This window comes from Branchiostoma lanceolatum, chromosome 4 (genome assembly GCF_035083965.1).
Source record: "Branchiostoma lanceolatum isolate klBraLanc5 chromosome 4, klBraLanc5.hap2, whole genome shotgun sequence".
Lineage (NCBI taxonomy): Eukaryota > Metazoa > Chordata > Leptocardii > Amphioxiformes > Branchiostomatidae > Branchiostoma > Branchiostoma lanceolatum.
This window is the reverse complement of record NC_089725.1, coordinates 22,352,214-22,363,386: the sequence shown is the minus strand read 5'-3', so window position 1 is coordinate 22,363,386 and position 11,173 is coordinate 22,352,214. Positions and strand designations below refer to the sequence as shown.

General features: G+C 41.4%; 1 protein-coding gene across 3 annotated transcripts; it reads left to right on the top strand.

The window, feature by feature from the left end:
• Nucleotides 1-76: 76 nt before the first annotated feature.
• On the top strand, nucleotides 77-10,297 carry LOC136433389 (probable ATP-dependent RNA helicase DDX6). 3 transcript variants are annotated; one of them, XM_066425547.1, is made up of 11 exons: nucleotides 77-182; nucleotides 2,288-2,778; nucleotides 3,099-3,162; nucleotides 3,291-3,525; nucleotides 3,646-3,789; nucleotides 3,909-4,003; nucleotides 4,257-4,379; nucleotides 5,038-5,166; nucleotides 5,534-5,714; nucleotides 6,122-6,275; nucleotides 6,536-10,297. In XM_066425547.1, exons 2-11 carry the CDS (start codon nucleotides 2,636-2,638, stop codon nucleotides 6,672-6,674), a joined length of 1,407 nt encoding a protein of 468 aa, XP_066281644.1. In that variant the 5' UTR covers nucleotides 77-182; nucleotides 2,288-2,635; the 3' UTR covers nucleotides 6,675-10,297. The 3 variants fall into 3 exon arrangements, with proteins under 3 accessions (XP_066281644.1, XP_066281645.1, XP_066281646.1); XM_066425548.1 differs by having other exon boundaries at nucleotides 164-263; XM_066425549.1 differs by lacking the exon at nucleotides 77-182 and adding an exon at nucleotides 189-246.
• The last annotated feature ends 876 nt before the right edge of the window (nucleotides 10,298-11,173 follow it).

The window sequence follows — 11,173 nt, the reverse complement described above, 5'->3', positions numbered from 1 at the left end:
AAAATTTCAAATAAAATGAATATAGCATCTTCCGGACAATCTATCAAAAACTAAACGCTTTTATTCCTTATGAATCGACCAGAGATCAGGGATTTGGGCAGCTCACAACGTTACGTCTTCCTAATTAGCATAATTTATGATTTCCCCATATTTCTAGGCAGCAGCCATATTGGACGTTGGAGGTGAGTATTTCCATTGACTGAATCTATCTCTGTGTTTGATAATCTGACGTCCAGGTGACTTAAGGTGTCATTTTATATGTGGTACGTTTATTGTTTGTTCTTATTAGGGTCATATTTCTGCACTCGCTTGTAATTTTGGTGTGAATCTGAAGGGATTTTGTGACGATACATCACGTCATCCGATACTGTTCCGCTTTTCCAGTTTTACACTTTCAAGCAAATACGTCTTTCATGTCGTCACATATGATATTCGTGTGGAGGTTTGCCCAGAGACGGAGTCCGTCGGTTCATGCCTTGTAACATTTCTTGGACTGTCAAGTGCTGGTACAAAATTTTGATATATTTTGTCAAGTCTCTGATATTTTACCTACTTCCTTCCATTTATTTGTTGCTGTGCAATGACAACATAGCTCGATAGCATCAAGCTAACCTCAGGCCCAGGGATATTATATGAAATAGTCTTCTGGCCATTTGAATATTTTGACTATTGACGGGGAGGGGGGCAGGCTGTCTCAAAGTGTACATACCCGTGTGTCTCTGGACTAGGTTTATTTTTATCATGCTAACGCAAACGTCCTTTTTACAGTCACCAACGCAGGTAAGGTGGTTTCTTTTGTTGTAAATTTATGCAGCTGGTCAGGCTCCAGAGTTTTAAAGTTTTTGACACCAACTGTTAACAGGCCCACGAAACACGGAACAACATTTTCCCCTCTTTTTATTTCAAGTCATAACCACCTGGAGTTGTTTTCTCAACCAGATTTCAATGCATTTGCTCCCCAGGAAGCAAAATTAACCTTGATATACTAACTCCTGGCAACCCACAGGGAAACATTAACAATGGCGCCTATGTCGCATTTGCTCGCGGCAGCTCACAATAATATATATTTAAATATATATGTGAAATTTCCATCTTAAAGTAAGCTCCCCGGCAGCTTCAGGCCGTAATTTCGCTTTTTGTCGCAAAATCACACGAGATCTCGCGAAACTCGCGAAACAGGGCAAGATCGCACGAGATCTCGTGAGGTCACATCAGAACTTCATATCTAAATGTATTACAACTCTTCGGACGTGTCTGAGCTTACCTCTCAATGGTACCCCCGTGCGGTTTTCGCCATCATCTTTATGACAAATCTACCTACAATTTGATATAAATTCTAAATGCGTACCACGAAGAGAACTTATTCTACTAATTCCAGTTTGGTGGGAAGTTTGAATGGGCCAAATGGGACGCCATTTTCCGGTCTGTCGCAAAATCGCTAATTTGCATAAAATGGCCGAAATCTATTGTCGGTAGGTCGTTTCCCTGTGCAACCCCAAGGCTAGAAAAACCTCCCATGCTCCAGCCTTGTTAGGAAAAAAATCAGGATTTATTATGTATCCAGCGCAATGCCCTGCCACTAGTCACTAGCTACTTCTTTGGTATGCTGGACCCCTGTTTCTCGGTCTACATGGCAGACATGTCCACCGGCACCCACGAAGTTCATGTCGGGTATTGCCTGTCTCTGTACAGGCTTCTAAATCTCCTTTGTTGAGCATGTAGTCTGTCTCATCTATGTATGTAGGACAACACGTATTGCAAACAGGAAAAAATTATCTGTTGTATGACGAAAGTGGCAGTTCTCCCGCCATTTTGAATTCCCACACAAGAGGTCACCGGGTCACGCGTCCCACCGTACTGTAATTCTGCACCAACGGTGTCCCTTGATACTTACTGACTGTGTGTCTAAAGACAACCGTCGCTCACAATGATAGTCGCACCACCGTTAAGTGTTATCAGTCTATAGCAGGCCTAAGTCCAAGCAAAGCCATGACTAGCAGTCAAGGTTCACCATTGTAGATCATGTTTTGTTGTTTCTTTCTGAAGGCAGGTATCGGATAATCATTGGCTAAGGAAATAGGGTCAGAGTATAGCTTGGAGTCTAACTTAGTTCAGTCCAATATATGGATTGTCCCAAGTGTGTAATTTTTCATTTTGAAATATCCTATGTAAGGGTAGGCTCGTCCTTTGGAAGAAGATCCAGAAATTTTGCATATCATACTTCATACTCATAGTCATTAGTGCCCAAATAAGTGATCTAATCACCCTCTGGTTTTTCCTCTTGCAGGTTGCAAATTTCCTTCCAACACGGATAGATGGTGAACCTGATCTGCCTTGGAATTCCTGATGTGATATTCAAGTTGAGGACTAAATAGTTAACTCATGAGTCTATTTTAAAGACTTGGACCACAGATTTTGATAAAGACAAACAGATTTTTTGTATCATTATTATATTCAAATATTATATTTGCAATTTTTGAGATTGCAGCAAAGTTGAGCACAAAGACTCACATGAGATAGAGACTCAGAAATCAAAAAGACTGTTAGACTTTGTGTTCCCAGGAAGGAACATATGCCACAATCTTTTTAAAAAATCCAACTGGGCCTTAGTGGACACAACTTCTACTTTGAAAGTATGGCAGCAACAAGCATGAATAGTATGAGTGTGGCAAATCATGCCGGCCCCATCAAACAGATGACTAAACCTGTGGGGATGCCAAGTGGGACAGGAATGGCTGCCAACCATGGCCAGGCTGTTGAAAACAAGCCCAGCACAGGGTAAGTGTGATAAGTCTGGTGTATTTAACATGAATGTAGCAAACTTAATCTTTCTCTTACATTCACAAGTTATTTGTGTTCATTTTCTATTAGCAACATTTGATTGAACTTGAAGGTTAAGAAAAACAGCTTGGATTCAATGCTAGTTGAATGCTTCTAAAAATATTTAAATTCTGTTTTAATCATTGAAATAGATAGGATAAAGGCTGGTTCACCTCAGAATCAATTTTGCTACAAAAATTTAAGGTATTTGGTATTTTTATAAACACTACTGAATATGGTGTTTTGTTTGAACATTGTCATGTCCTTTCTCTTGGTAGGCCTGGTGAGGACTGGAAGAAAAGTCTGAAGATGCCTCCAAAAGATACAAGAATAAGAACAACAGTAAGTATTGGTATCTTCTGTTTTACTCTTTTGATAGTTGCCTTATTTTGCCCGTCAGTTTGTGTTTGTATACATAATAGCCTATGGCCTTTCTCCAAAGATTCATGAACATATCTGTCCCCTTTTAGGATGTCACTGCTACCAAGGGAAATGAGTTTGAAGACTACTGCTTAAAGAGGGAGCTCCTCATGGGTATCTTCGAGATGGGGTGGGAAAAACCATCCCCAATTCAGGAAGAGAGCATCCCTATTGCACTGCTAGCAAGAGATGTGTTAGCTCGAGCCAAAAACGGTACTGGGAAGACTGGTGCTTACATCATTCCTGTGATCGAGAGGGTGGAATTAGATAAGAATCATATCCAAGGTAAGATGATAATCTGTTGGACTGACTGATTACATTTGTATGATCATGTAGTTGGTACCTCTTTTTATATAAAAGACTGTCTTATCCTTATGTGACATGAAAAATTCCCTCTGATTGCAGCTTTGGTACTTGTGCCAACACGTGAACTGGCCCTGCAGACAAGCAGCATCGCTACTGCACTAGGCAAGCACTTGGGAATCAGATGCATGGTCACCACGGGTGGCACAAGCCTCAGGGATGACATTATGAGGCTATACGACACTGGTAAGTAATCTATAGTACACAATGTTCTTGTTGTATTGGATGTGTGATTTTGTAGACACTGATTGAAGTTGAATACAATGACTGTTATGCTAAGTCATGGTTGACATTCTTGTCCACAGTGCACATTGTGATTGCTACTCCCGGGCGCATCCTCGACCTCATGAAGAAAGGTGTGGCAAAGATGGACCACTGCCAAATGCTCGTTTTAGATGAGGTATTTATATCCTCTCTTTTCTGGTTGTATGTCAGCTATTTCAGAATCATGCCATCTTGCCAGAGTAACAAGATGTCAGGCATTGCAAGATAATATTGTGGTAATGTGTACTTTTTTGTAGAGCTGTGCAAGTGCAGAAAACCTCTAATAATGATTGAAACAAAACTGCTACTGTAATAGTACATGTACAACAAGCTTTCGAAAGAAAACATTGTCAGCTTATATAAGTTTATTGCCAACTTCTTTCTAACAGGGTGACAAGTTGCTGTCTCAGGACTTCAAAGGAATGCTGGACAGTGTCATCAGTCACCTGCCAAGGGAACGGCAGATTCTGCTCTTCTCAGCCACATTCCCCCTGTCAGTGAAGGACTTCATGGTAAAGCATCACTCTGCACTGAGAAATAGAACAGCAGTTACATTTATGAAGGCTTGTCATCCAGGAGGGAATAGTAATGTTTTGATTAAGTCTAAACCACTGGACAAATGTTTGAGAATTAGACTGATGCCATCTGGTATTCTTCATGGTTAAAACAATTTTTTTTAAAGAGATTTATTTTTATTTTCTGAATGACTAATTGAAGATATTATAAAAGCAGTTGTATTACTGTTATGTGTTCTGAAGTTAATTGTCCACATTAATATAGACACAGTTTGTTGAAACCAGCCCAGGGGCGCACCCGGGGGAGCCACGACCTCAAGTTTCACACCATCCACGCTAGAACCGACACATATAAACACTCTTTCTTTCCCCGTACCATCCCTCAGTGGAACACCCTGCCTGGCACGGTTGCGACGGCTCCCACCGTTGAGTCGTTCCGTGCCAGGCTGGAGGCCTGCCCGCCTTAGCCCGGGACCTCAACTCCCCCCCTACCTTGCCCCTGAAGGGGCTATTTGGGGGTATCATATGTAGATGTAGATGTAGATGAAGTCCTTCCCGATCTTATAACCTGTTAACCCTGAAAAAGTTGCTGTGTGTCATAGATAAATGCAATACAGTAGTTACTAATTGCTGCTATTTTTTTCATGATGACCAGAAACGTCACCTGAACAAACCGTACGAGATTAACCTGATGGAGGAGCTGACGCTGAAGGGCATCACCCAATACTACGCTTTCGTACAAGAGCGCCAGAAGGTCCACTGTCTGAACACCCTGTTCTCCAAGGTACACCTTTATTTTCTCTGTGTCTTAGGAGGTGTTTTGACTGTCTAGATCCTGCCTGGTGTTTCAAATGTAGTCAAGAACAAACAATAAGACTAGTCTTTTTGGTAACTTCTACGAAAAAGTAATGTACAATGCATCCCAAGATTGATATATAACCTGTATCACTTGGTATCACCAAGAAATTGTTCACATTTCTGAATGTTTATAAAAATGCCTGCTTCCCTTCAAACACTTCCCCACAACCCAAGGACAGAATGTAGTATTGATAACTATTGCAGACACAAGATAGCTGATAGGTGCTCGGTTGGCCCATGGGACCCATGGCAACAATTGTGATGTTCATCCTCTCCTTTTTTCCCTGCCACAGTTACAAATCAATCAGTCCATAATCTTCTGCAACTCCACCCAACGAGTGGAGCTCTTGGCCAAGAAGATCACTGAGCTGGGCTACTCCTGCTATTACATTCATGCAAAGATGAACCAGCAGCATCGTAACCGTGTGTTCCACGACTTCCGCAATGGTGCCTGCCGCAATCTCGTGTGCTCTGGTAAGGAATCCTTGCACACAGAGACAAATGACATAGGAATTGTAGTTTGATATCTTGCTCCCACTTTGTCTTTCTTAATGCTATTACTGTATTAGGTGTAAATTGTAACAAGTATACATTTCCAAATCAATAATCTGGTTGGATGGATGGGTGGGTGGGTGATGAATAAATCTGTCCAGATTTGCAGCATTGCAGCTTGTACTCTTCAGTACAAACCTGGTGTGTTATGCCATGAGGCAGTTTACTGGGTGTGCAATACAAACAAACAAGTAAATAAGTAAATACAATCCCCCTTCATTTTCTTGACAACATATCAGGTTGTAATTACACTGCCAGTGTTGCTGGTGACCTAACACTCCAGTTAAAGTGCTGTCAACAGTTCTACATGATGCTCCTATCCGTTTCAGATCTCTTCACTCGAGGTATCGATATCCAGGCTGTGAACGTTGTCATCAACTTTGACTTCCCCAAGATGGCTGAGACATACCTGCACCGTATCGGCCGGTCAGGGCGATATGGCCACCTGGGTGTTGCTATCAACTTGATCACTTATGATGACAGGTGGGTTTGGTTTTAGTATTCAGTAAGACAATTCAGTGACGGGTGATGCTTTGAATAATGTGCATTTAAGAAATGGTGCATGTATAGTCACAATATGTAAAGTTGAAGACTGATTAGCATGCATTACTCTCTGAAATACCTAGTAACCTGTTATTTGCTGCAGTGTATTATGCAGAAGTATGTGATAAACTATTCATGTGCAGGGAATAGTGGTCACCTTGGGATGTGAAAGGATTGACAGCCATTTCTGTTTTCTGCAGGTACAACCTTCACAAGATTGAGCGTGAACTGGATACAGAGATCAAGCCAATACCAGGTGTCATTGACAAAAGTCTGTACGTGGCTGAGTATCACTCAGAAGCTAGTGAGCTGGAGGAGCAAGCCCAGCAACAGAAGTGAGAATCAAGACTGGCAGACACAACCTTTCAGTGTTGAGAGACCAATCCCTCCTCTTTGGGACTTCTCAGTTGTTGCTTTTTTGTTTGTTCGTTTTCTTTTTATGAGGGAGTTCTATATGCGAAGTGCAACTATTACATGAAAAAGTGGCATATATTTTAGTGTCAGGTGGTATTGCGCACACTGACGTCTGAATGAAACATGGTTTGCGATACATCTTAAAATTGCCAAGATACACGATGCTAAGAAAGGCAGAGATGTATATCTCACTTCTGCATGTAACAAGAGTTTGCCAAAAGCTTGTACAGACAATATGTTAGATCATTTAAGTTGTAAATTTTGAGAGTCACAAAGTGACTCTGACATGGCATTTTGGTGCTTTACATGGATGACTTTGCTTCCAGAGTGGTGATTCAGTAATGACACAGCAAACAGCAAATGTTCAATTCTTAGCTTGCATCCTGACTTAGTGCAAAGCTTGAACTTTGACATGCACATCCAAGGTTGAGAGAATGGGTCCTATCTCCCGTTTGCATTTTCTTTCATTACTACCTGTTATTGCAGGTGAAGGAGGACCAGAGTCCTTGGATGTGCATGTCAAACTTTTGATAACATTGGATGCAAGATATTTCCAGTTCCTCCACTATGCCTTTCTTTTATACAATTGTGTGCATGTGCTAAGTTGTGTATCTCCTTTGTTACTATTGTAATGAAGCTGTGCAGATGCGTATGTAAAGCTTCCACCAACTCTGCTGAAGCAAAGTCATCCAGCAGTATTTTTCTGTCTATCAGAATCTTTTTTAGAAACTTTGGATGGGTGAAACAAACTATACTGTTAACCTAGAAGATGAACTCTGTAGTTCATTTCAGCAAAGTTGATGCTTTCTGTGGTTATCGGGCTATAGTACCATGGCTTGGTCCACAAGTGGCAAGGCAACATAAGATCCACACAGGCAAGGCACATCCCTACCTTCAGATGTAGAAGTAGAACTCTATTTTTGTACAATACCTTGTAAATGTCTGTACCCTATATACAAGCCTGTCCACGTCTTGGCCTCTAGGCTGATGATGCTTCAGAAGAAATGCCGCAGACAAGTTCACTCCATTTTGGACAGACTAAAGCACTGGTGGCTCACTGGTACATTGGAAAATTATCAGGAGCCCAGACTGCCAGAGTGATCCTGTGTCTTTTGGCAATCATGAAAGTAAAGTTTCTTGAAGGACGACTAAATGGATTTGTGTCATCATCCTTCTGGACAAGAGCAGACAGGCAAGTGTTGTACATGTGTATATATGCTTGTCCAGGGGCTTCAGTGGGTGGACTGTAGAATCAAAGTGATTCTGTGGTACAACCAAGTATGGTGAGTTGATGGCAAATTCTAGTGGTTCATGTGGGCCATTGTGGGTTGTCTTCAAAGCAGGGAAACTGCTACCCATTTCTCAGCTCTCCGTACATGACCCTTCATGTTTGGTCTCTCACAGATAGTGATCAAACACAGACTACACTGACTCATATAACACAAGGTGGGGAGGTCTTCTGATGTGCCATGACAGACTGCTTTGCTGTCTTGTTGCACTTGTGGTAGATTGTTAAGCAGCATCCTGCACACAAATTTAATACTAGTAGACTTAACAGCATCTTGTTATGTTAGGTATTTGCTATGGAACTGGAAATATCTTGTGTCTCTCCGGGTATTCTTGACAGACAAACGAGTGAAGTGTCTACTGATGCAAGCCAGTTGATCATGTATACCTGTCAGATGTTTACCATAAACTCTCAAAGTGGTTGACAATTGTACATTGCCTGCAAGAGGTGGATACCATACTGTTGATTGTTTCTCTGTCAAGAATACAACTCATGATTTGTGGTTAACAGTTCTCATGATGTATTGCGTAAAAGCAGGTAGCAAAATTGTAATCCAATGTTGTAAAATCGAAGTTGTTGCTGTAAAAGTAAAGTGAAATGCAATAGTTTTAACTGTTTCCACAAATCATGACTAAGAAAGCATGTTTGGTTGTTACCAATTGCAACAGCTTGCTTCAGATTGTCATGATCAACTGTCCCGTGGAGCTCTTGTACCAGATCTGTGGCACCGCTTTTTCAAGACAGTCTTACAAAACGAGCGCATTGTCTAAATGGTAACAACCTACATGCGAACTTGTAGCCCAGCTTTCCATCATGTGTGGGCGTGGATTGGTAAGTGGAGAAACCTGTGGGATCTGCCTAGGGTTTCTCTGCTGACCATGAGGTGAAGACCGTCATCTTACCACACAATGATGTGTGGTAAGATGACTTTAGTATAAAAATCTGCCCTGTGATCAGTCAAGGAGTAAAGTCAGGTTCAAGCTTCATTTGTTGGCTGCCAAATCTGAGGCCACTACTGTGATATGTTTGCTCACCACAATGGTGACATTTTGTGTTTGAGGTTTTTGGACATCTGTTCAGAAATGGTGCGGCAAGAGCAAGCGAAGGTGTGAAGGAAATGTGTAGGAATCTGATGAACAAAGAAGAATTGAGTGGGGGTTGCACCATCCCAACGAAAAGGCTACGTGGAGTTTTTACTCACAAGCTTAGATTGGAACCAGGAGTGTGCTGGACTGCCACTTGAACCTGACTTTACCCTTTGAAGATCAAGAGATAGATCTAATTTCTGTCCTCAAGCACTAGTTTGGCTGCAGGGATATACCCATCTTTACATTCGCAGTAAGGATGAGAAGACCTTGTTGGTAAGAGAGCAGCAGACTGGTGCTTGTGTACAGATGTTTCATACATAGCGTGACAGAAGTCAGGCTGTGTATGCACCCCTAATGGTTACTGCTATACTTTGTATCTCAAGCAATACATGTAATGGGCCTTCAAATTTTGTTCGAACACTCAAAAGGGAGTTTTAAAGACTTGTTTTCCTCTTGTGGTTGATAATTACCACGTTGGCTTGCTAGACCTGCTTGAAATGCTCATTACAGAACATCTTGTTGCAGCTTGTTTTTGACAGGGTTTAGTGCCATTTATGTTGACTAAATGGCTTTCTTAGGCATGAAAAAAAACCTTGACCTTGTAAGCCAACAATTACCCTTTTTCTGTTCATAGATTGTTACTAAATTTGTATGTTACTTGTCATGCAACAAATGTGAGTCAAGTACAAAGTGTAGCAGAACTTCTCTGTAGTAGACAGACGAGACATTCAGTGACTGCCAAAACATCCCCACTCTTCCTGATTTGAATGCATGTTTGAAGTAAGCATGTTTCTGGACACTGAATGTGAAACTGAATGTCTCATTCTGTCCACTCTCCAACAGTGTTAAAGTGAAACCAACTGAAATGAAGCCACTCACTTACTTACCTTTGCTGGTGAAAAGTTTACAAGGTTGTAAATGATCAGCTTCTTTTCAGTGTGAATTGTGGAACCGAAACAAAAAAAGAGAAAAATCCCCTTTCCATTCCTTGTCAAACCCTGTAGTGTCCATATGAGTTGATTTCAGCTATGGACAAAACTATTTGTTGGAAACAGTACCTTGTATGACTTTCAGAAGAGGAAAAATACTTTTCGTTCAACGATGATTGAATACTGAACTGGTTACAATCCTGACTCCATATTTCCTACCAATAAACTTCCCATTCCCCAAAACCATTGTATTGTCTTTTTGAGATGTTGTTCACCTGCTATAAGTTTTCTTGCTGGTAGGCCACACTGACTTTTATGGATGACGTCTTCTGGAAACCCGAAAACTGATACATGTGACAAGAAATAATAGTTGGCCCTCAAAAAGATGGCTGTATATTCTCATATAAGTGATAACAAAGGCTGTAGACACAGAACATGCCAATTAAAACAAACAGTACAGGTAAATACTTTGTAGGACGTGAACCTTGTAATATGTAAATGAAAGTTTGCCAACTCTGGGTCCATGCTAATATTACCTGTGTGATAGATATAGAATATAACACGGGGTATTCCATATCATACGAGGTACCAGCCCGACGCAGGTGAAATGCATTCAATGGAAGCCTTTGTGATAACCCAAAGTCTGGAACACCGTATTGGACGTTTTTGTGGCCCAGGTATGACATAAACAGTGGGGTTGCAGGATATTTTGGTTGTGGCACGCTGGAATTGGCGATAACTGAACATCAGACATCTCAGATCATTGTTCAGACCCTTGCAGTTCTTAGTGTCACATAGGGCAGCCAGTTTCCTTGCTGTTTCAGTGGCAGGGTATATCTCTACAGGGAGGGGTTGGCAGCTCTACCTCCTCCAGCACGGGATCCCCATTTTACATCCCTTCCAACAAACGGTGCAGCCCCAACCGAGATGTCCTGACCCAGATTCTCGAACCGAGGCCTCGAAGTTACCAATTAGAAACAGGAACACTCCGAACTGTGAGGCTGCTTCCAGTTTAGCCACGGGGACATCACTATCTAGGATTACACTTTACCAGAAATCATATTTTTGGTTTATATGACCGTTATAGAACATAACAGGGATTCTATTAGAATTTAAAGA

Excerpts from the sequence above, each read along its gene's own strand:
- LOC136433389 (XM_066425547.1), top strand. The coding sequence starts at position 2,636 with ATGGCAGCAACAAGCATGAATAGTATGAGTGTGGCAAATCATGCCGGC. Across the intron at positions 3,163-3,290 it reads ATACAAGAATAAGAACAACA|GATGTCACTGCTACCAAGGG; the intron begins GTAAGTATTGGT and ends GTCCCCTTTTAG. Across the intron at positions 5,167-5,533 it reads TGAACACCCTGTTCTCCAAG|TTACAAATCAATCAGTCCAT; the intron begins GTACACCTTTAT and ends TCCCTGCCACAG.